Source organism: Lagenorhynchus albirostris, chromosome 16 (genome assembly GCF_949774975.1).
Source record: "Lagenorhynchus albirostris chromosome 16, mLagAlb1.1, whole genome shotgun sequence".
Taxonomy (NCBI): Eukaryota; Metazoa; Chordata; class Mammalia; order Artiodactyla; family Delphinidae; genus Lagenorhynchus; species Lagenorhynchus albirostris.
Window position 1 is genome coordinate 13,496,330 of NC_083110.1, and position 26,402 is coordinate 13,522,731.

The following is a 26,402-nucleotide window of genomic DNA, read 5'->3' on the forward strand; positions in this document are numbered from 1 at the left end:
CCAAGACTTAGTTGTGCTTTGGGGAATTAAGAGAGAGAGACTTTTTGGAATGGTTGAGCACATGGGGGCCTCAACGGATTAGTAGCGTCAGGTCAGTGGCTTACTTGAGTCTGGACTTCCAGGTCTAGCTTACAGGAGAAGTTTTTTTAATATTTCCTAGAATGAATTTAACTGAGAAAGGAAGTCTTCAGATAATGTTTATCCACGGACGTCGTTTTGCTTATGCATGTGCTGACCCCGTGTCGACCTCTTATTTGGGCAGAACGTAAAACCTGACACTTGTATGTTTCCATCAACAGGTTTAGGAGTTCAACTGTCTAAAAACACTGCTCTCACTTTAACAAAAAGAACTTTAGATAAAGTAGCCTTTATCTAAGAACTTTAGATAAAGTAGCCTTTCTGAGGACATAATTGAGTTCCAAATGTGGCCGAGCCCCTGCTAAAGCTTTGTTCAAAACAACTGCTATTTGAGAAAGGCAGTCCAGTTGGACATGTTAACTAGTCACAGATCTGTGGCACACGTGCCAAGTTCTATCACACGCAATTAGAGCATCACACAGCTAAGTACCTGGGCCATAGTGTCTCTGCCTCCCTGGGCAAGGCGCCTTCACAGATGGAGACTTAGGCAGTATGGGGTAGTAGGAATGGAACCTTTTGAAATGTAGCTATTAAAGATACTGTCAACTATGAAACTGTTCTTTTTTTTCATTAAAGTATAGTTAATTTACAACGTTATGCTAATTTCTGCTGTATAGCAAAGTGACTCAGTTATACACATATACACATTCTTTTTCTATATTCTTTTCCATTATGGTTTATCCCAGGAGATTGGATATAGTTCCCTGTGCTATATGGTAGGACCTTGTTGTTTTTCCATTTTAAATTTAATAGTTTGCATCTGCTAACCCCAAACTCCCAGTCCATCCCTCTCCCTCCCCCACTCCCACCTGGCAACCACAAGTCTGTTCTCTATGTCTGTGGAAACTCACTGCTCTTCATAGCATGATTCACATGATATAAAAATCACATTTGAATTATTTCACACACAAAAAAACCTGTCTCTATAGATAACTAAGATTTCCTTTGTCAAAAAGTGAAAACTATATAACCCGTGCTTCCTTTTCTACTACATGTATAAAAGCCCTTAAAGCCTAAATTTAAGGGCTTTGTATTCACTAGCTCTTTCCAGTTGCTTAGTAACATTTACTTTTTCTGTTTCATCCTTACATGTCTTACTTTGTATATTTTAATCTGTAAACCTCCTGAAATCCTTTTGCAAACAAATGAGGTATAGCACTCAAACACATAAATCCGTAATCCTTTCAGAGATCAGAACAAAAAAGTACTACATACCAAGACCAATAGAAGGATATTTTACTCAATTATCTTCCCCAGATGGGAAGTTAAATAATAATTTACAAGAGAAAGGTTAATGACGAGAGTGCAGATTAAGTTAGGTGGTCCACTGTATTTGATGAAAAAATGTCTTAGCTAGCAAAGCATTCATCTATCTTCTTCAATGAAGGGAATTTTGCAGGCATCCAATAATATAATTTGGCCTTTACCTACTCCAGGGCATCAATGCTCCTTACTGGAAAGCGAATCAGGAGCAGCTCTGGTGTGTCTTACTTACATTCTCTTCCCCAAGAGAGCTAGGATGACTTGCTAAGAGAGCAAGGGTCACGCATAAATTCAGATGGTGTCAATGCCATCTCAGCAGACACAATTCAGAGAATGCAGCATGCTGACACTGCACTGCAGTCTTCAGCAGCTATTCTATTAACTCCCTGCTGTGGACCCTTGAGGCTGAACAGGTCTGGATAATCCGAAAGGAAATATTTAAGATGTCAGACAGGAGATCTTATGCAATACATAAACACGGCAAAATTACAACACAAAAATCAAAATTCACATTATAATAAAAATCTAAGGAAAGGTGTTAATAGAACCAGTAAGTATCCTGTAAATCAGTCACCATCACTGCTGCTCGGGGGTATACATTCACCACTGGCTAGGATCTGTTTTCTTGCTGCCTGAATTAGCTAGCACTACAAAGCAGCATAGAGAGCAACCCATTCTATTGTGTTCTCTCTTTAGTCACACCTGCCTCGTATCTGCACATGCACTACACGCAGGAAATGATTCCAGAAGGGTTATCGCTACTCCTATCCCCAGCTCTCTTCACCAGCAGGTAGCTATTCTTGAGGTCACGCCCTCAGCCCACAAAGCACTACAAGACTGTATCCGCCTTTCTTCAATGCTCTGTCCCAGCCAGGAAGCAGAAATCACAGCCCCCCTAAGACAAAGGTTGCTGCTGTCATTCTGTAACTTGACCTCTAACTTTCGAATCTATACCTCTATCTCAACCCAGTTCCTGAAGCATACGATTTATGGTTATGATTTGCACCTAGTTCTTTGCAACTGAGGCTTCATGATCCTTCCTTTATTGTTTTGACCAGGCAAAATCTGATCCCATCTGTGTTCTCGGGCATCTTACTCTCACCTGCTACATCCCTGAGAGAACTCTGACCTAGAAGGACCCCACTCGAGTTGGGAAGGGAGAGGTCTCTGTAATACAAAAGGCTAAACGCTGGATTGTTACATAACAAAATTACTGGAGATTTGGAACCTACAGTGGGTTTCTGGAGGCAACTAGCAGTTGCCTCCAATTAAGCTTTTCATGAAGACCAGCTCTGCTCAGACATCCTACTGCAAGCCATCCATCACGTATGGAGGGAAGCATGTGTTGTAGGGTGTAAGCAACAGTACAGGCCTCCTAGTAAGTATGATTAACTTCCACCACAGCCTTCAGTTCAGAATGCTATGAGGCCTCGTTAATGAGGAATGTCTGGAGAAAATGCTTTTCCAAAGCAGCAAAAAAGTCTGAATTTTAACATATTTTAAACAAAAGCACACTGTGACTTTTAAATCACATATGGTAATTCAGACAAGGTTAACAGGGTAACAACGTGGGTCTGAGGTCTCCACTTTTTTTTTTTAAACATCTTTATTGGAGTATAATTGCTTTACAATGGTGTGTTAGTTTCTGCTGTATAACAAAGTGAATCAGCTATACATATACATATATCCCCATATCCCCTCCCTCTTGCGTCTCCCTCCCACCCTCCCTATCCCACCCCTCTAGGGGGTCACAAAGCATGGAGCTGATCTCCCTGTGCTATGCGGCTGCTTCCCAGTAGCTATTGATTTTACCTTTGGTAGTGTATATATGTCCATGCCACTCGCTCACTTCGTCCCAGCTTACCCTTCCCCCTCCCCGTGTCCTCAAGTCCATTCTCTATGTCTGTGTCTTTATTCCTGTCCTGCCCCTAGGTTCTTCAGAACCCTTTTTTGTGTGTGTGTGTGTTTTTTTTAGCTTCCATAGTGTCCACTCATCTTTAATCAATAAATTAGCATCATTTGTAATTACCATAGTCATTGTTTTAATGTAAATTGATGCTTTGGAATTGTTTGAAGGAGTCTGAAAATACTGCAATTTGTCCTCTTAAATTGCTTAACCATGACCCCAATCTCCTTATTTTCAGCAGCATCAGGAAATTTCTGAACAATGGCACAAAGACAAAACTTCAGACACTACCCTGACATGAATTTTCCAAATGTCCTAATTAGAAGATGTGACTTAATGAGGTTTCCTGTGAGTTAGAGATATAAAACCAGAAGGATGCATCTTACAGACACGAGCTTCAGTTTTCACATCGGCGTGCCCTGTTTATACATGACTTAAAGAAGTACTTAACTTTGTCCTTCAAAATGTCACACTAGGCCTCGGGTCTGCCATGTTGCTGAAACCCAAGGATGCTGTTCGTGCAATAAGAACATGGCTGTAGAGTGACATGAGCTGCCTCATTTCAACTGATAAAGGATTTTAGCAGGCTGATGACAATAGGATAGGAAATAGGGTTTTTTTTTTTTTTTTGCCACCAATAAACAAAGATTTATTTGGAAATTTCCAAACCTGCCAGAAGTGACACTTGCCAAACCCTAGGCCCACTCTCCTTCCCAAGCTCCAAAGGGGAACAACAGTCCTCGCCACCGCTTCCCTGCCCTCCCCCTGCCCTCCCCCAGCACGCTCACCCATGCCTCAGGCCCCGCCAGAGAACTAGCGTGCCCTCCCTCTAGGAGGCGTTACCCCTGGGCCCAAGAGCTGGGGGTGGCAGCCCTCTGGCCTCTCAGGAGATGATGGCGGCCAGAGCCGCTTGCATAGACTGAGAAAAGAAAATAAGGAAGGAGATACCGAGTAGGGCTCCCCGAAAAACCCCAGCTTACTCCTGTACAAAAAACGTGGCTCCCGCATAGAAAAACCTGCTCCACGAATAGTGCAAATACCCAAAGGAAAGGAAAAAACAGCAGCAAGGCTGGGCTGGTAGGAATGGCGAAGAACTTTGGTTTGGAAAGGCTACAGGAAGAGTGTGAGCTGTGCCCCTTTTCCTCGCCCAGCTGCCCAGAGCCAGCGCTGACACTCGCTCCAAGGGGGTCTGTAAACAAGCAAAGCCAGGGGCCTTTGCGATGTCAAAGCACAGCCTCCAGGTCCTACTCGGGCCTGCCTGCAGGGGGCAAAGGAGGCCTCTGCTGTGAATCCAATTAAAGCCAACGTGTAAGTAGTAAGGCTTTGGGGACTAAGCAACACGGAATCCTCTCACTACACTTATGAAACTAAAGCTGGGGAGCAGAAGGTGACAGGAGACACCGCTCACCCCCTCCTTGACCTACGTGTCTGTGCCCCAGAGGGTGGTCCCCTTCCAGGCTGAGGAGGGGGGTGCTCCAGGGCTGGGAAGAAAGGAAGGGATCCCCGAGCCTGCGGTCAGGCGGATTCCCGGCACCTGTTCCCGTTCCTGCCTTTGCTGCTGCACCTCGGCAAAGATGCACCTCCCCACTGCTTCCTGGGCCCAGGGCTGGTGGTAGAAAGCAGCTCGTCTCTCCTCCTCAGGACTCCCAATCACATCAGTGATGATCTTGGGAACGGAGCCATGCCTGGATGAAGTCCTGGGGGTCAGTGCTAAAATTGAGTGTGAGATCCCTCTGGGTCTTCAGCTGGTTGATGGACTCAGTGGTCTCATGGAGCTTGATATCAAGGGCGGCGATCTGCCGATGGGTGGTAGAGGCCGGAAAATTGCTCATCTGGGCCTTGAGTGGGTCATCCACCTCCACATCCATGTCGTAACAGCCTGTCTTCTTCTGGTCGTTAGGGTCCACGCTAATGACGTGGTTGATGACAATGGGGTCTGGATGCTGCAACAACCCGGCCAGCTTCATGGGAATCTCAGAGAAACGGAGTCGGCCGCAGCTGAAGATCCGGCGGAAGTAGCGGTTGCAGTTGACGTACTCCCGCTCGTGGCCGTCCTGCAGCTGGTTGTGTTTGACGTGGAGCCACAGGGCCTGCATGGTGGCAGCCCTCGTGTGTGTGTGCACCCCCAGCAGCCTCGCCAGTTGGGGGTCCGACTCGTACTGGGGAGGCTGGTGACCCACCATGAGCAGGCGGGTGCACATGACGATGAGGTCTCGGGCCGTTTCACCTGGAGGCCATCTGTCTCCTGGGTGGTGGGCATCCGGTGCCACTCCAGCAGGTGGTTCAGGCCCGTATAGTTCCTTTGTCCAGCTCAATGACGAGGCTCTTGAAGACGGAAGAAAACTTCCTCTTCTGTTTCCTGGGATCACCCAACAGTTTTCCCTCTACTCGGAGTTCCCAGGAAGCCACCTGGTCCCCTGCGGGGTTTCCCCCCGGGGGTCCCTGCACTATCACCCTCTGCCTTGCTGGGACTGAACGAACTAGAAATATCGATCCACAGCTTTCGTTTTTGCGTCAGAGGCTTTCTGACGGCCTCCTGGATCTCCATCCGCTTTCGAGCAACGGTCTGGTCCAGCTTCCGCTCAAAAGCCCAGAGATCCATGTACGCCTGAGGCTCTGGGACAAGCTCCCGAATTCGCTGAGGTAGAACTTTATCTGCCACCTTCCTCCTCTTTAACCCCTGGCGCTGGGCAGGCGTCGGGGGCTGGGCCTGGGGCACCAGCAGGCGTTTTCGGAATGGGTCCATCACGGTGGGTGGCATGCCAGGTCGAAGTGGAGCAGCTGTGCCGAATGGGGAGCCTGCAGGGGTTCCCACCTGCAAGCCAGCCACGGGCATCCGGCTCCCCGATGACCCGCCAGGCCTCTGGTAGTGCGTCGCAGGGCCCCGGGGCCCCCCATGCCTCTAGCCGGCCCGGGCCCCCTGAGCGCCGGTCTGGGCAGCACGCCGGGTCCCGATGGCAGAGGCGGAGCTCCCAGGGCCGCGGCCAGACATCGCTCTGTCCCTGGAAATAGCTTTTATATTAGCCTATTCTGAGCTCGTATTAATTTTTATAGAACTAATGAATTATAAGAAGGAAAAGAAAAATGAACCCTTAACATCAGCGGAGGGAGGCGGAAGACTGGAGGGGTGAAGAGCTTTGGGGCTGAAATTCTGCCATTTCTCATTTGCTAGCTCTGTGATCTGGACCAGCCATTTCTCACCTCTAGGCCTTGGTTTCCCCTTCTGTAACATAAGGATAAGTAACACTTTTCTTGATATAAGAATAAATGAGGTAAAAATGCTCAGCTTGGCATCTGCTTCAAAGATGGTATTACTTCTACTACTGCTACAACTACTGCTGGTACTAGTATTATGATTGTTCTATCGGGTCTATTGCCACTTCTCCCCTAACAAGTGAGGTTTTTAGCAAAAATAATGCTTCAAACGCTATGTGCAAAATCGCAGCGCTGCTGGTGCTGATGTGTCAGGCGCCGCGCTAGGTGCTCTGGGTACGCTCACTCCTACTTCTCAGTGACCCAGTGCAGGAGTGCTGTTATTATTTTTTTAATCACCATTTATTATTTAATTTCATAATCCATATTAACTTCATCTTACCAATGAGGAAACTGATGGACACAGAAAGAAAAGTTAAATCCAAAACTGGAACCCAGGGAGTCTGAATCCTGAGTCCCCACATCCAGCCACTTCTCTGTCCTGCTTCCCACCTTGTTTCTACTTCTGATGATGCTGTTGCTGACGATCAGGCCTAGAGCTAGACCAGCTTTTACATTCAGGGCCATGTTACTCGGGATGTCTGAGCGGCTGTCCAGGAGTACACACGACACAGTAATTCCTTTCCCTATGATTATGAGCTTACTCAGGTTACAGAATCGTGTTACTCATTCTGAAAGTTTATAGGGGACAGAAGTTAAGAGCAAAAGGTGGCCTCTATTATTTGGGTTCTAAAGTCTGGGCCTTATCCAGACATTCCAACTCATTCCCACCTGGAAGATCGAGACCCTGATGTCTAGAGCACTGTTAGTGCCATCCGACCCATTTCTACAGTCTCAGAAATTTCAACTTGGGGGACAGTGTGTAGTCTCCAGTCATCATTATTTAAATGACATTTTCTATATATTCACTTAGATATTTATCACCCACCCCTACTCCCGACCCCGATCTTGGTTTTCTTTTCCTCCTAGGAAATAGGCACACCTGTATGCAAGAAAACGCGCTAGTGTAAGTAGACATCACACCTTCCACTGACTGGGAGGACCCCTGGCGGTCAACTGTCTTGACCTCCTCCTCATGTTGGGGAAGGAGGGTTAAGAATCGTTTCAAATGCTTGAAGCGCACGTCAGACCGCAGCACTCTTACCCGCGCGGTGAAGTCCACGGCTGCCGCTCGGTTTAACAGCAACGTGGCTACGTTGATATTTCCATAGTGAGCAGCTATGTGGAGCGGAGTGAAGCCACTCTGGAAAGAAAACAGAGCAGACGTTCAGCTGATTCCTGCCGGCCCCTCGCCTGACATGTTAATACCATAACCCTGCCCAGATAAAAACGGGGAAGCAAAATACGCTGAGGTCTGCATTCCATTCTGTACTAGGTTTCTTTCCATTAGTGCCAATTGCTCATAGGATTTCAAAGAGATGCCAAACTCACAGGCAGAGGAATAGCCAGGGAGGAACCAAGGGTGGAGACTGAGCCATTTTAGTAATCCAGGAACAGAACTACACAGAAGCCAATGTTTCCAAAAGTTAAACTAGGGATGACAAGAAATATCTTGACAGCTCAAAGAAAGTTCGATCAGCACCACTGTTTTATCATTCATAGAATCGTCCATTGAAACTCTGTCAAAATTTAACTTGTTTTATATATTCAATGTAGAGTCAAATGAACAAACGGTAAAAGCCAATTTTAACGATGAAAGCAATTTGGGGGGAAGAGGTACTGTTACACATCGGTCTTGAATCGTGGTGAATGCATTTCATGAAGAAATCGACAAGCTGGTCTCTTTAGTAGCAAATGCCTACTCGATAGCACATTTTTCTGGATTATTCATACCAAGGTCATTTTACTTCCTTAAAAAAAGTGCTAAAACATGCAGCGATTCACTTAGTCCCCAAAGATTGAAACCTTGTAGGAACTAGATGCATTTCTAAATTGTTAGCAAGCTTCTCAGCCATGCTCGCGATCTGACTGACTCTTGTCAAGGATGGGTCATATGTGTGCCCTTCGGAGGTAACTTTCATCTTGCTGACACCACTGAGGGTAAGTGTCATGCAGAACTCTAGAGAACCAATCCTAGATGAGTAGAATGACAGGGTTGTCTGCAGCTTTAGGTACAGCTGATAAGTTTCTCAAGTGTCAAAACGCTTCGTGTCACAGAACGCTATTGAAATACCCTTAAGTTTCAAGGCTTCCTCATACTTCCTTTCAAACACCAGGTTCAGCTGCAGAAAGCCCTGGTAATCAAACTACTATCTTCTCTGGTACATGCTACTTTGAGGGCGGGGGTATAAAGCAGGTATCTAGCCTACAGAAGGCAATGCAAAGAAGAAGGGAAAGAAATGAGGTAGCAGCTCTAAGAAATGGGAAAATGATGATGCAGATATAGATCATATGTACACGTATATATATGTATATATACCTCTGTTGTTCTATTCACCACCAGCTAGGTTAACACATTTGGAAGCAAGGAGGAGGAAAAAATGAACGGTTAGTTTGCTGTCGGTGATAATGGATGGCAGAAAGCTCATGACAGCTAAGTGACGAGGGTGAAAGCTCTGATGGAAGCACGACAGGCACAGAAAGAAAGCTAGACTGAATGAAGGGCTATGTGACGGCCTATTCCAAATGCCACATTTCCTCCACCGAGACTTGCAAGTGTCCAGACAATGGGAGTTGTTGCCTGGGACCCTGGCTGCTGGCATGGTTTCCACAGCTGATCAATACTCAGATTGCCTACCGTCTGGGATAGCAACCAAAGGTTGATTTTGTGCACACCGTGGCTAGCATTTTGTAATTTTTCACCTTGATGTTTGAGCTGACGTGTTAACTACATTAAAAATATATGTTCAAAGGAAGGACACTGTTGGGTACGTATCGATTGATTTCTTTTGAGGTGGCCTCCATGTTAGCACACATAGGGCAGTACCCACAGTTCCCTCCCAGCTTTAGATGCCAAGGGCAGGGGATGTGCCTTTGGCTGGATGACTTGGGCGCTTGATTTCATTCCTTTCAGTGCAGTTAAGTGTTTGGCATAAGCTCCAAAGGGAGCCCAGGCATTCTTCACATTTGGGTGCCTAACACAGGATGCTGCACGAGGGGCTCGTTTCCCAGGTCCTCACCTTCGACTCTACATCTGCATTGTTGTCATTCTGCAGCAGCAGGGCGGCAGCTTTCGTGTCATCTTTCCTGGCAGCGATGTGAAGAGCTGGAAGACGCACTTTTCCTTTCGTGTCGTTTTCGAGCAGGAGTGACACTACTTGATCGTGACCTTGTTGCAAAGCTACTGCCAACGGTGTGAAGCCATCCTGCGAACAGATGGATGGGTCAAGACTGGTCCCTATGGATATTTTCTTCTTCATTAACAAATAAGAAGGTGATCGAGTGACCAAATGTCAATTTTTGTTCGGGGTTATTAAAGCTGACGTACTCAAGTAGACATATGTGGAAAGAAATTTAAAACTACACATATACCAAAGCAGGAAATAATTTAAAAATCTGTAATAAGTTTATGGGTTTCTTTCTGTGGAAAAAGTGGGTAAATTTTGAAAGTCCTACCTAAACAAGAAAAAGATGGCAGAATTTCAGTATCCATAAAATAATCTCAGTGAAAACAATTACCTCTCGGGTTAAATCCAGGCAAATTTTTCAAAGGAGTTCATTTAAATAAGCTGTAAACATTTCCACTGATAATTTAAAACTGTTTTATCCAGTACCTTGTTGCCTAGCATATCCTGTCTGCTTCATCACTGTACCTTGTTGCCTAGCGTATATCTGGTGCTCAATTAGTATATGTGAATTAATGAACTATACTCACTGCTGTCTTAAGAAAGATACACATGAAAGACTCGTGGTTTCTCTGACCAATGAAAGAAGGGATCATACAAAATGTGACTGAAGGCAATTCAGACATACACACACATCTATACATCGAGTCTTCCCACCGTATGGCCCCGGGACTTGACAAAGAGAAGACAGCTACAGATTTCACTGTGGTTAATTAATTTGTGGATGGTCTGCTGACTGTAGAACACATAGTACAGAGCAGAACATCCCAGGACTGGCTCCCAAATTTTAATTCTGCAATGCTTTCATTATCACACACTCAAAAGAACATTTCAAAATTATTTTTACTAGACAACTGGCAAGTAAGTTACTTATTATTTTATTCGGGTCATGATATTTTATATCTGTAGTCCCTGTGGCACAAATGGAGGGCTGCTCTGATGGAGGAGTGCTTATAAGGGAGAAAGAAAAATCAGAGTTACTTGCATACTCATGTCTTGTTGGTTTTCCTAAAAGACCACTTTCACCATTGTATTCCTTGCTGGAAAACACCTACCACTCCTACCACTTATTTGGCTGAATGCAAATCAGCACATTTATATTCAAGGATGTGTAAAATATTGGCCCCAAGCGCCTAAGTGACAGTATTGCCCAGGCTCTTCTCGTACAAATCATCTCCATTCTCCTTACTAACTGTGGACGTGCGGACCATTTCCACCCTGGCTTCTAATCTCAGGCTATTTGCTGCACCCTGAAATGTCCTCCTTGTTCTACATACACAAATTCTATCTATGCTCCAAGCCTCAAGATCTGGCTGAAGTTCCACTTGCCGCTTTCAACTTTTCCAAGAAGACCCAAATAAGGAAGAGGATGAGCATTGACGCAGCTGGAAGGACATTCCCTGCAACCATATGTAAGATAATGGAGAAAGGCTGCATACAACCTGGACGTCATCAAAATGATATCACAGGTTACACTGAGGGACATAAAGTGTAGAGTGTAATTTAATGTTATGGGAAAAGGAATCTACATAACCATGTAAATATATGATCTCATTTTCATTAAGATAAATGTGTACGTTGTGAACATGGACAAAAAATCTGGATGAATAAACAGAATGTTATCTCTAGGGAAAATTAACCATGGCTTTTTCTTCTTTTTGCTTTTTATTGTACTTTCTCATTTATTTAATATATTACTTTTGAAAAAAAAAAGAGAAAAATACATTTAAAAAAAATGGAATGGTGAAAGGAAAATTGTGTATTAAGAGTTAACGTCGCATCTCACTTTTAAAACCTGAGCAAAACCTAAGGGGTAAAAATGACAGCTCACTTCTGTTCTGCAGCAAAATGAAATGGCTACATTTCCACTGATAGGAATTTTTCAATCCACAGGGCCTATACATAAAGGAAACTACCTTGTACCAGAAAATCAACTGCAGCTGAGACATTAGCACTGACAAGAATGTGCTTCCTGCACAAACCAATTAAAGACACAAAGTACCAGCCCTAAGGTGTTAACAGCTAAAATTAGCAGCTCTAGATTTTGTTTCCAAACCAAGTTTAAACGGTTTGGTTTGCTCTGTACAGTTATTCTTAAGAGAAAAATACAAGCCGAAAGGAAACGTGATAGGAGCTCCTTGAGAAACTTCACTGCCTTGTGGACTGTCTGGCACATAATTGGTGCTTAATAATTACTTGTGCCATGTAAGTGAACAAATAAATTCACCTCATGCTTCAAAATTTTGATTAGCGAAAGAAGGAAGATATCCATGGAAAAGAAGAAAGATATCCATGGAAAAGATATAAATGTAGTACACAGTAATACAGGAAAGGTTTCGAAAACCACAACCATGCCAAAGACTCGATACATATATACAAGGTACGTATGGAAGAAAAAATGTATTGATGGACCTTGGCAATATCACATCATATAATAAATTTAAAATCCTATTAAAATGTTTCTATCTAAGGAATCCTTTCATTGCCCACTACTGTTCATTCTGTAAATACAGACTTCTGTATAAATGATACCAATATCATTGCAAATCGTAGTTAGAACACTGTGTGAATGAAACATCTTATTTCTTGCTGTTCATTTTAGTCTCTAGTAATAATAATCCAAAAGAAGAGATAAAAATTCAGTCAAAGCTTCAAATAGCTCTAGATAATCAATAGATGTTGTTTATATAGTGAGGTACTACATGAAGACATGGATGTGATTTGTTCTTAGAACATTCATTCATTCATTTATTTTTTAAAGCTACCAAACCCCCCCAAAACCTCTTGAAATTAATATAAAGGAGTAAAAAAAAAATCTATCTATCTGCATTATCTCTCTATCTATCTATCTACATATCTCTATCTACATTTCTATCTATATATCTATCATCTACATATCTATCTACATATATATCATCTACATATCTACCTACCTATGTACATATATATCTATCTACATATCTCTATCTATCTACATACCTATCTATCTACATGTCATCTACATATCTATCTACATTATCTATCTATCTATCTATCTATCTACCTACCTACCTACCTATCTACCTACCTATCTTCTTGCTAAAAGACTGAATTAGTTGTTTAAGGATCTCATATAATATTTCTTTTTACTTGGTTGTAGTGCCTCTTTTGGGGCCTTGAAAGCTTAAAAAAAATTGGAGAACTCAATGAGTTACTGATAATTAGCTGACAAGTTAACTCTAATCTATTAGCAGTTAATTGGGTTTATATTCGCTTCTAAAGGAGAGATCCTTGATGCTCTGTCCATCGCAGGCTGAAAAAGAATACTACCTGTCCTTCACAGACGAAAACAGTACTAAGGAATTGCTGTCATCAGGACATTTATATTATTTTGTATTTCCATCCAAAAATGCGAATGGGTTTCCTCTTCTACAACAACCTCTGCTGCCCATTCTCCCTGCAAAGCATGATGAGACCTGCGCTTCTTCGTCCTTGAGGGACTCACTCAGGCTACTTCCTCCCAGTGTGAGGATGGGCCCTGCTCGACGTCTACAAATGTTGGTTCCTTTGTTATTTCTTACCGAGCTCTAAGGATATTATTGTTTAAAAATACATTCTCAAGATAAGAATCACCAAGAGAACTGAAGGGTATGAAGTGAAAAGTAAGCCTCCCTCAATTTTCAGAATAAACCATTGGTAACAATACACTACGGACATTTTCCTGTATCAGTACATAGAGTCCTGTCTCCTTGCTAATAGTGCAGAAGAGCATTTTACTGTCTAAGTAGAGCCGTATTTATCCAATGACTTCCCTATTTGTCCTTCCTAGTTTTTTAAAAATTGTCATTAGTAATCATATTGTTGAGCTTCTTATATAATAACTTTTTTTGCATTATCTTCTAATATATGTGACAGAAATTCTTTGAAGTGGAATTGCTACGTAAGAAGGTGTATAAATACTAATTTTGATAGTTACTGCTTCTGCAAAAGTGTTGCAACCAATTGTCAACTTCACCAATTTTTTCTACCCCTTGAATTTCTTCCTCATCCCATGGGCAAAAGACTGGATCTCATTCTTTATCTGATTAATAAATTAATACTTCTTTGACTATGAGGGAGGGTGAGGTATTTTAAACATTTATAGTCATTTGTATTTCTTTTTGTGTGAACTGCCTCTTCATTTACTTAGTGGTTTCCCCTGAAGGCATAATCTCAAAAAAATGGTGAGGTTATATGCAATCCCTGTATTGTCATCTTTCTTGTGCCATTCAGGAAATACTTCAGAATGAAAGTCAGAGGAGTGGTATTATGACAAGGATAACCCTACATCTGTTCTAATTCATTGTTTTGTTAAAAATAAAGAATACCCAAACGTTGGTCCTTTATTATTAGCAATAGATTTCTAGTGATACACTTTACAAGGGATTACAATCTTCCATCCAGATTAGTTTAAAAAATAAACTGTATTACCTAAAACAGTACCAGTGACTTAAATAACTTTTTATTTTTAAATAACTCCTCTATTCCTGACTGCAAACGTTTTTTTTTTAAATACCACTTTTATCTAGTATTTAAAAATGTGTACTAGTTTTGTTTAGAAGTGTGAGTTTAATTAGTTTACTTTAGAAATATATAAATCCAATCATTATAATTATGCTAGCTTAAATTTGGAAAAAACCAGATTTAAAACTTATGTTTTATCACAAAAATATTTCAAAACAGTGGCTGCTTTTGAGGGAAAATTGTTAAGAAGCAGATAAGTGTTCTCAAGCAAATAAGTAAATAGTAAATAAACAGCTCAGTTATAGGGTAGAGCCAGGCATTTAAGAGCAGAGAGGGTATCTCTGCAATGGAAGATTCTTGAAAGACTAGGAATAGAGTTTTCTAATATATTTCATAAAACCTTGCGAGCCCACACGTTAATATACAACTGCAATGACATACCAGTGAGACAAATTCTCAATTTATAGCTTCAGGTTGATAAAATGCCCTATAAACACGTGAACTTACCCATGGAAAGAACCAAAGTGTCTTACCTCCGTGGCCAGGCTCTGGCTTGCACCATTGTCAAGGAGAAACTTGACAACTTCCAGGTGGTTCTCCTGGGCCGCCATATACAATGGTGTGAAACCATTCTGCAAAATAAGAATTAAAATGTTTGTGGCTTTTTAAAGCAAATCTATCTTTCCACTGTACTGATGATATTATATATTCCAGGAAATCTCACACGTAATAATTTTAATAATACTTTAATATATTCATATTTATTAGAACACCTAAGCACCATGATTTAAGCAGAATGTATAATTCACAATTATACTTCCTAATTCATAGTTTGAGTGTGGTTCATTGCTACTTGTCTAAGTATAATTCATACCAATATATCCACTTTAGATAAATATGTACCTTCATTTAACCATCAACTACTTACTGAGTGTTTACCATGAGTAAAGGATTTCACTAGACGCCATGAGAATATGCATAAAAATACATTTGGTCATCGTCCCAATGAATCTTTTTTTATCCTAAGCAATAATTATGTATCTTAAATAAAATATGTAATACTTTTACATAAAATTAAACACCTGAAATAGCTCCTACTTTGGAAAGAATTTATATTAATTTCCTACAGCTTCAAACTTACCACAGACGGGGTGACTTAGAACAAAGGAAAGAACAGCAATTTGAAAAGGGTATATCTTCAACTTTAAAGTCGAATTCTATTAGTAGTCTACTCTTTATAAGTATCCTTCCTTGCATTTTTTGCAAAGACGTGCTCAGAATACATACACACACATTCATATATTATATATTCTATTGTGCATCTTTGTCTGAAATGTGCCCAACTGCCAAGGAACTTGGAAGCAAATGAATACATCCATCTTAAGCTTCTTAGTACAAATACGTTGCATGTATGTTTGTTCTCTAAAACAATGTATTTCACATCTATGAAATACTGTAATATTTTAAAAAACTTATTGTAAGATATATACACCAAAACAGGTATTTTTCAAACTATAATAAATTCTCTTTGAATACGATTTTCAGAATTCAGTCCTATCTAACTGAATGATCTGGAAATTTTGTTGTTTACATTATGCAATCTCAAAGAATAAATGTAAATACATTCTAAATTAAATGTTACCAAACATTACTCAAAACTTTGTGATTGAAAAGGTTTAGGTTAATTACTATAAGTATTAATTACTATATGATGAAGAACATAATTCAGCCTCTGGTAACCTCACTTTTTTGGCTTCTACCTCAGAATTAGGAAGTAAGTTAAAAATATTCTTGATAAAAGTATTATCACGTAACAAATCTACCATAGCATATATACTTTATTCATCAGAGAGTTCCTCTATTCTACTTATTCTATTTTACACATAAATGTAATAAACTAGGTTATTTGGTTGCCAAGCTCAAGATTAGAGACACCAAATTAGAGGCAGTGGAATATGACACAGTAGTCAAGCTTCTTCCTTTTAAATTATTTACCTAGTAACATCACTAAGTTCACTGCTGCTTTGTTCTGTTATGAAAGATTTTATCAATTTTAAACACGAAACCTGGAAAAACTGCAACCCAGTGTGTGTGTGTGTGTGTGTGTGTGTGTGTGTGTGTGTGTGTGTGTGTGTGTGTGTGTGTGTGTGTGTGTGTGTGTGTGTGTGTGTGTGTGTGTGTGTGTGTGTGTGTGTGTGTGTGTGTGTGTGTGTGTGTCTGCGTGGGTTTCATCTCTGTCACTCTTCCCAGAGCTATGAAAGAACCTGAAAGCTGTTTAGGATACCCTTTATCATACTGCTATTTTCTCATTTTCTTATCTGACCAAAATGAAAGATTGTTTAATCCTTGGCTGATTTAAATATCTCTTAACCAAAAAAAAGGAAAAATATTAAAAATATTAAAAAGAAAAGAAAGGTGAAAACCAGCATGGATTTTTATCACTTTATGAACTGAGTATATATCTTTCCACATCACCCAAAATTTCCAGATGGAAGATTCAGATTTTAGGAGTAAAGTTCTTAAGGAAAAATTCCAAAATGGATGTCATTCTCTCGGACATAAATATCAAGTAGATAATATATGTCAGTGAATCCTCGACTTCAGGGCAGAGGTCTGCTGTAGTTCAAGTTACCTAAGAAACGCTGGTTCACCTACAAATGCCTGGTTTCTAGCCCAGTGTACCTGCCCTGTTCTGGAGGAAACCTGCCAGAACCAAGCAAACATTTCATGACCCCTGAAGGAAACCCCAAACTAGGCACTGAGGTTTAGGAGATGCTGTTCTTACAGACCTAGAGCTTCCAAAGAGTGGTTCTTAAGAAATACAACTTTTAGATCACTCCGTGCGCCCTTTCCACAATGGCAGAGAGTGAAATGTGTACAACTGGAATTTCTCAGAAATAATACGTAGACACGGGTCACAGCAAGATGGGGCTCTGTAGGGAATAGTTCCCACAACAGTTTTTCTTCTTGTTTTTTGAGTGCTTGCCATTGTACCGCTATTACCCGAAAGCTGGTCATTTTCTGAATGGTCACATTCTTTCATATTGTTTCATTTTTATATATTTTTATGGATATATAATTCACACACCCAAACACTCACTCTTTCAAAGTGTAAAATTTAGTGTTTTTTTAAGTCTGTTCACAAAGTTGGGCAACCATCCCCACCATCTAACTCCAGAACATTCCATCACCTCATAAAGGAACCCTGGACCATTAGTGTTCATTCCTCATTTGCCCCTCCTCATGTCCTCTGGCAACCACTCATCTGCCTTCCATCTACATGGATTGGTCCATAGTAAAAATTTCATGTAAATGGAATCATCCAGTACATGGCTTTGAACGGTCTCATTCTACTTCTGCTGACCATATCGACAAAATGGTTTTGGTGAGGCCTCCATAATGGAAATTTCAATGTTACACTGGGTATTTGAGTGTGTGTGTGTGTGTTTATTTTGGTCCCTTCCTTTGGCAGTATTGTTTCTGTTTTCTTTAGAGGAACTACATCTTCAGGGATGTGTAGGTAGGACTTGTCTTGGTTGGACTTTGAAGTAAACTGGCCTGCCCTTCTTCAACCACAGGGTGGACGCACGTGCAGCACGGCTCTGCTTGCTCTTCCACGTCTATTCTATGTCCTTCTCAATTCTCTTTTCTACCAAATCTCCCCTCCCCACCCTCGAATGGCCTGTAGGGACTGTATCAAAGGGCAACCTTACCCTTTAGCTTCTGATGAGGTTCTCTCACTCCGACTACCTAGTTTCCAAAGCTTTCTGAAAGCTTCTTTAGCCTTCTGTTCTATGGGTTCCTCATATAATTCCAAATTGCTGAAGTTATTTGGATTAAAGCAACAGAAACTAACACGAATTAATACAAATTTTGTTTATTGGGAAAGGATCAACAAGGCGTGAGAACACATACACACTAGTTATGGTTCTAGGAAGATAATTATAAGCATCTTTTTGAAAGAGTGAATAAAAATATTACCATTACTCTCTAATACAAAGAGGGTTAAGGCACAAGTAATCCAGTGTGGATGACCTAGAGCTGTAATGATTTTTCATGAAATAGTACCTGGATTGGGAAGATGGTAATATTTCAGAAAGAATGTTATTTTTCTCCTGAGAGAAAAAAGTACATCACTGGTTTTATATTAATTTCCTAACTTAGGAAATTTCCAAAACAAAGAGCTGACCAAAAAGGAACATATGGGTGGCCCAATTTACATTTGCTTTTCTGTAGCAACAATACACTGAATTCTCAAAAGGCTCAAGACTGAGTATGCTTTTTGATGTCTGATTTTATCCAATATCTTCAGTACCTTCTGCTCTGATTATGCTGTTATTGTAAGTATTGTAAGTATTGTGGAGTTATCATAAGTATGCAAAGTTGCAGACTTACAGTTTTATAGACCGTACTGAGGCATGCTACCTAATACCCACTAAAATAAAACAAAATAAAATAAAATAAAAATGAAATGAAACAATATAAATAAGGGTTTAAATTTCATCCATGCAATTTTATCCATCCTAGTTTCCTCCAACCAAGCCTTTGTACATCATAAAGTGCTGTTATTAATTAAAATGTCAAGGGCACGGTGATATATTTGTACTGATTTACATATGGTACTAATGTTTGTGAAGGTTGTTTCCATCAGAGGTGTGCTATTAGTTTAAAGGTCAGAAAGGCTCTATCTGGACCACACCCATTGTCTGACTTCATCAGGACCTGACTGCCCCCCACCCATAGGAAACATTAAAAAACCCAGAAAGGGGCTTCTCTGGTGGTGCAGTGGTTGAGAGTCTGCCTGCCAATGCAGGCAGGCTCAAATATGGTTCGTGTCCCGGTCCGGGAGGATCCCACATGCCGCGGAGCGGCTGGTCCCGTGAGACATGGCCGCTGAGCCTGCGCGTCGGGACCCTGTGCTCCACAATGGGAGAGGCCACAACAGTGAGAGGCTCGCGTACCGCAAAAAAAAAAAAAAAAAAAGAAACCCCAGAAAGACAAAGGAAGCATTGGTTTAATTAAAGGGTCTTGTCTTTGTAAAACCACTGTGAAAACCTGTCAATTTAGAATACTTTGATAGTTAAAATATCATATGAAATAGACTTTGCTTCTTTATAAACATAGTTGGTACCTTATATTATGGAATAAAGACAGAGAAGGAGAAAAGCGTAAGGGATGTCATTTGACATGGCAGTGTGAGATTTTTCAAGAGCAAACACTGTTAATCATTGTTGTCCTTCATATAAAGTATTAAGAACTTAGTAGAGTTAAGAAGTTAGGAATCGTAGTAGAGTTCTTTAAAATCACAATTTAGTTATCTAACCCAATTTCTTTCTTAGGGTAGGCCTGAATGATTCCTGGAATGTTAAGTAATATAAGAAAGAGTTAACTAACTTATTAAGACCTAAGATCAAGGCAATGACAAAAATTATTACGAGAATATCCACAAATTCCTAGTGTATAGAGCCTCAGTTCATCAGAACTTGATACTGTCCCATGCCATTTTTATTTTCAAGGAGAATTTTTATATTTAAGGAAGGTGAGGGGCTCCCTTTATGCTGTTTCTTGTTGGCTATTAAATATTGTCTATAGGGTAAAATTTGACTTAGATAGGGATACACTTTCTTGAATAATAATATTCCTGGGATGTTTTATGTTCTGCCACCAAATGGAATTTCACGGCATTTCAAGGCATTATTGCTTGCTGTTCTTTAAAGTTCCTTTTGAAAAGTTGCTACCAGGAATTATCTTTGAAACTCCATTCTGCTGCATGGTGATCTCATTACTTATTCTGTCCACAGAACGATGCAGTTCAGAAAGCTTCTGGGGGCAGATGTCCAGAGGAAAGGGGGGCAGGTTTTCTGTCAAGTGGGTGGCTGGGTATTCCAAGCACAGCTGCAAGGAACAGAGAATTTCACAGCCCACGTTCTCCTTCCACACTTCATCATCAGGAGAGGATGTGTATACATTGAAATCAAATATGGTTAGGATTTTATTTCGACTACAGCTTCTCCCAGACATTTCAGAGAAGGTTTAAAACCACGCCTCCTCTGAACATTAGTCATGAATGTGCATAATGTTTAAAAGAAGGGAAGGTTAATTTTTCCCTCCCTTGGGGGGAAAATAGGAAAATGAAAATGGACTAAAGAGTTTTCCCACTATCTCAGAGCTTAACGCTAGCTATTTTCTAAGTAAAAAATTACAGGGGCATTTAAAAATAATTGGTTGAAAATCACAGTGCTCCTCTTGTGGTCAGCTGGTCTGTATTTCTCTTCAAGTACCATACTTGTCAATATTCAACTTTATATCACTCCTTTCTGGAAAAGCTTTATTACTGTAAGTGAGCTATCAAAGGGAATCAGCACAGGTGGCATAGACCATGTAACGAATGTCCAACCATAGGGAACTAGAGGTTAGACCAATTATATAAGAAATCATGTGGTTGGAAGTACAGTGCCGTTTCTTTTCCACGACACTGTTATTCAACGGCATCAGAGCTTTCATCGCTACAGTGGGAGTAACAAGGGAGAGAATCACTACAATTCTGTGGACCCATAAAATATAAGAGGCTCCTGTTATCCAAACATAATCAGTACTGGAAAAGACTGAGGAAATCAAGTGCATTTAAAGTGGAGATCAAAAGGCCGCAGTAAATAATGAAAAAAGTTAGATTGAGACCTCATCTTGAAAGAGAAAAACAGACTTCGTAAAAATGACTTTATATGATTTAACAAAAGGTAGGTTACAACTGCATTCATGTACAGGTTCTCAGAGTGAATGAAGACTAAACCAATTATGATGTTGGGGGAAAAAATGTATGATGTTCTTCCAACAAAATTATATGTCGGCTTGACATCCTTCACTTTTTATTTTCAGAGCATAAGCAAAAAGATAGTCCTTTTGCAAAAACTACTTGGGAACCAAAGCCCTCACCTAATTTTTTTTCTTCATTTAATCTTTTGATTTTCAAATCATTCGAGTTTGAAACACTGTCAGGCAATCATCCAAATTCTTCACACAGTCTGGGCAGCTACTGCCAGAAAGTCACAACACCACAGCAGTCCTCCAGCATCACTCTCCCTGACTTCATGAAATCCTACATCTTTTGCAAAACTTGCAGCTTTGTTCTACAGTCAATTGGTTCAAAATCTAATACCCTGGGGTAGATACTGACGAACCAGGATAGATGTCAGCCTTCAGCTGGAAGGAATGTTTGAGTAGGGACCAGTTTTAACAACGGTCAGGTCCTTAGAGATGATCACACTAAGTGAAGTAAGTCAGAAAGAGAGAGACAAACACCATATGATGTCACTTATATGCGGAATCTAAAATACGACACAAATGAACCTATCTACAAAACAGACTCAGGTTCATTTGTGTCGTATTTTAGATTCCGCATATAAGTGACATCATATGGTGTTTGTCTCTCTCTTTCTGACTTACTTCACTTAGTGTGATCAATACTCTTGATAAACCATAATGGAAAAGAATGTGAAAAAGTGTGTGTGTGTGTGTGTGTGTGTGTGTGTATATGTATATATATATATATATATATATATATAACTGAATCACTTCACTGCACAGCAGAAATTAAAACACTGTAAATCAACTATACTTCAAAAAAATTTAAAAAAATGGTCAGGTCCTAAGTGGATATTTGTATGTTATGATGGTGTTTGCTCTTCTACACAAGCTCACACCTGTGGGGACATGAATAGTAATGAATAATTTGGATAATAAGGACCTATATTTTTAGAACAATAAAGTGAACTTAATTTTTTTATACTCAAAGTCTGCCAAATGATAATCTATTGGTATTTTCCTTAGAACTTCATGGAAGATTCTGAGAGCTTGTAGGAGGATCTTCTGAATGAATTATTAGTGTATATTCATTACTAACAATCTGGAAATTTTAAACTTTGGGGATTTTAAAGTTTCTCCTGCTTGTTTTTTTCTTTTTAATCTGTTTCAGGGAACAACGATGATGCCTGAGTTAGTAAACAGGAATTAACTAGTGTCTTCCCTTTTTTAACTAGATAAAGCACCGATATATTCTGAACTTCTAAGGGTATTTCCTCTTTTATAGGCCTCCTCATTTCCTTTGTCTGTGAGTAAATACTGAGACTGGATCTGAGCTAACATCATAAAACAGAATAAGTCTCTACATTACAGAGGTCCTCTAATCATGTGTGTCTATGACTACTAGCCATACATACCAGTTTTACAGATGGATGCCTTTTAAAAACCTCTACATCTCACACGAAGAGTACTGCAAATGAGGATATATATGAAATTGAATAATCCAGAATAATATGGTTCTTCATGGGATATAGCTCTTAAGTATTATATTCTTAGAAGATACATGAACCAAGCAAACACCTGACCCAGAACATTGTTTGGGAATCATTATAACAACACTTCTTGGCAGTAGAGCCGTAGGCTTACCTGGGATTGGGCATTGACATTGGCTCCATTTGTAACCAAGACCTTTACCACCTCTGCTTGCCCTGCCAAAGATGCTATATGCAACGCTGTGTTTCCTTTCTGTAAAACAAAAGGCAAGATACATGAGCTCACCCATCTTTCTCTCTACTTTCAACATTTTACAAAATATCAAATCCCTCTATAAGTTCCCCAAAGAGAACAAGGTTGACAGGTATCTCATGAGAAGCGTGCCCCAATTCTTATCGAGGGCTGAATTCTCACTGAATTGGGCAATTGATATAAAAAGCACAAAATGTGTCATACTGACCTTTGTAGCTGCATCCACGTTGGCTTCTCTCTGTAGCAGCTCAGAAACAACTTCTACATGGCCTTCTTTGGAAGCAAGATGGAGAGCATTCAACCCATTCTGAAGTGAAGGGAAAGCTTTACTCAGCAGGTTGAAAACAGAAGAGTAAACAGTCAACCAAGAACTCTGAAGAGTTCCCACCAACAGCCACTTGTATGTGTTTAGTGTAGGAACTTGAATTAGGAATAAAAGTACTCATGGCGATTAGATAGGTTGTTCTGATGTCATTACGTACTAAATTTTAGGAATTAGTTATTAAAGGATACATATCTACATTTCTGAATGCTTCTCTAACAAAGCAGAGAATAACTTGATAATTCAAGCTGGAGACATTTAATAGAAAACACTGACAAAAAAGAGAAAGTCTTGGTAATATCTAACAAAAGATTTAAGGAGTTTGAAGTCTGGATTTTAAAAATTTTATCTAAAAACTTAAATAACCATTGTAAAGCAATTATATTCCAATAAAGATGTTAAAAAATAAAATAAAAAAATAAATAAAATAAAAACTTAAATAACAACAACAATCACCACAACTAACCTGATTGCAAATGTTGATGTCGACTCCATTTTTTATGTAGTCAAGGGCCTTTTCTAAGTGTCCGGCTCGAGCTGCTCTTAAGTAACTTGCATTGGCATCCGACTGAATAAAAAAGAAAAAACATGTTGATGAATAAAGGAAACTAATATGCATGTTGCTAACTACCCAGAATTACTGTCCAAACTAAAAAGAAAGTAAAACTGAGATTTTTTTCAATTGAACTATTTTATTTCTAACGTGAAAACACTAATAAAAGGTCTTCATAAAGTCACCAGGAAAAGTACAAATTCTTCCAAAGTTAGTTTCAAGTGTATAAAGTTACCCCTTCTGTGATGTCATAACTGATTCTGAACCGAAAGAGAAAATTTCCATGATGTGTAGGTACGTTAAATCAACATACAATTTCATGAAAGTTAAGAAAAATCCTGTAACTTTCTGGTAGTTACATTATTATAAACCTCACTGTTCTCTTTAATCAGGATTTAATTATACAGATGTTGAACTATAAGGCTACACCTGAAACTCATATAATTAAAAAAAAAAGAAATTTAACATCTACTCCATTCTTTTGTACCTCTCCAACTTTTCAATTAATAGCTTCACGAATACATTTAATGTCACACTAGTTTAACAGGAATTTGTGGGTAATGATGTTCTCTTGCATTTTCCTGCAGGACACAGCCATGTGTTGGAACACAGACTATCTGAAAAGCATTCATTTATAAATGTCTACACAGTCTGTGAAGCATACTTTCCATATATTTTCAAGCCAGCTAAATCTACAGCGTGCAGAAAACTTTATCAGAAGCAGTAGCAGGTTCAAACAAAGAAATATATACACATTTTTAAAACAACAAAAGCCAAGTCTGTAATTCATTCACTGAAAGCATACAACTCTGAACTACTGCTAAACTCTATTACCTACAATTACGCAGCTGAAATCATCTACTATTGAAATTTTTAATAGAAAGAAGGTGATGAGAAGAAAGTCTGCAAAGTTGAGTCTGTACAATTTGTAAAGGAAACTTGCTCCATGTAAAACAACACAGAAGCAGATTTTCTTGAAAGGGCCGCCCAAAACATCACTGGTTATAAATGCAATCATGCAGGGTATGGCTTAAAAGAGGAAAGTGTCTTCTTTCAGCCATTTGCCAACTACGTCCTTCAAACTCCCATTCACTTACCACCTCATCTGTAAAGGCTTCCCAGACCACCAGGCAGAGCTTAATTGCTCACTGCTCCCAAGGCACTGATTTCATTGAGCCCTCTCGGTATTTATCACCCAGTATAGTTTTTGGTATACCTGTCCTTCTTCCGCCCTAAACTGAAAGCCCTTTAAGAACAAGCAGAGGCAGATTTAAGGGGTAGGCAACTTAAAAAAGTTAGTCACCAAGATGCCAATCTTTGAGGAATACTAATTGAACCCTGGAAATGTACCTGAGATGAAGGAAAGGATCCATCCCTCAGAAGGATCTTTGGTTCTGGTGCGGGTCAATTCAGCTGAGTTGACTTGATCAAGACCTCAAAGAAAAAGGGCACTGTCTTCAGGGTCTCCTCCCTCCCCATGTACAGCAGTGTGCCTCTCTCTGAAGGAGTACTGCTTCTTCTAAATTAGGGCTTCTTAATCTCAGCACTATTGGCATTTTGATCCAGATAATTCTCTGATATGGGGACAGTCCTGGTCAGTGTCTATGTTCACCAGTATTTCCAGCATCTACCAACCAGGTAGAATCTCCTATTTGTGACAACCAAAAATGTCTTCATGTCTCCAAGTTTGCCGGGGTGAAGGGTAAAACCGCCCCTGTTGAGAACCATTGCTCTAAATAAATGGTAAACCAATTTGCTGAAAGACTGTAGGTTTCAAAAGTCTTAAATCTTTGGCCTCCCTGCATTGCCATATGCCTTGACCTAGCACAAGGCAGTGACTCTATGTATAACATCCATCTTTCTCTTTCCTCTACAGCTGGAAGCATCCCTGGCACACAGCAGATGCCTATAAATGTTCTGTGAATGAATGAATCAACAAATAAGTAAATTATGTGGAAATAACTGATTATTTCCTAGAATAATACAGGAGGCTTTATTAACAACAACAATAGCAGTTACTTAAGTTACTATGATACAAAGCTGAACAGCAGAGAGCATAAACTGAGCCATGAGCTGGGTATCTGGGAACACATGTAGGTGCTGCTAAAGCAAGATTGGGATTTGAGTCAAGCACGCAGATCATTGAATCAGGGCAGAGAGTTCAGTAAGAGGAAGACAACAGATTTGGTTCAAATCAGACAAAGAACAAACCAAAGTTTCCAGAAATGTAAAGAAAAATAAAATCCAGTCTTTAAACAGCTTTGGTACTTGGAGAAGGTTAGTTTTTGTTTGGTTTGTAAGTTCAGTTAGAAATAAATTAGCTGTGCAAAGCTGGGTCATTGCACCATAAAATACCATCTTCTTTGTGCCGGCTCAGTGACTCACCAGGGAATTTGCCCAGAAGGGCTCTGATGCTGTTCTGAAAACAAATGGCATGAGTCTGCCTGGATATTTCAACAGCCAAAGATAATAACTGTGAGTTAAGTAAGCACCCCAAACCCTGACTTTGAGTACACAAAAACAGCAGCTAAAGAAGTTCAAAAAGAGGTGTCAGAATTCAAGGAAAGCCCCTGAATTGATTCCAGATCTGAAAAGGTTTGGCATTGCTATATACTGTCATTTTTCTCCCACATTTTCTCATAATTTTCCTACCAGAAATTCTAAAGCAAAACAAAATACAAACAATATAAACCAAAT

General features: G+C 40.1%; 1 protein-coding gene and 1 pseudogene across 1 annotated transcript in view; both read right to left on the reverse strand.

Moving 5' to 3' along the window:
• The window catches only part of ANK3 (ankyrin 3), a 329,557-nt gene that overhangs the window by 197,381 nt on the left and 105,774 nt on the right, over positions 1–26,402 (reverse strand). Inside the window, 6 exon segments of the mRNA XM_060126942.1 lie at positions 7,665–7,763; positions 9,640–9,825; positions 14,820–14,918; positions 22,732–22,830; positions 23,039–23,137; positions 23,619–23,720. Of these exon segments, the coding sequence (XP_059982925.1) occupies positions 7,665–7,763; positions 9,640–9,825; positions 14,820–14,918; positions 22,732–22,830; positions 23,039–23,137; positions 23,619–23,720 (684 nt within the window).
• Positions 4,728–7,087, reverse strand: LOC132507461 (SWI/SNF-related matrix-associated actin-dependent regulator of chromatin subfamily D member 2-like; annotated as a pseudogene).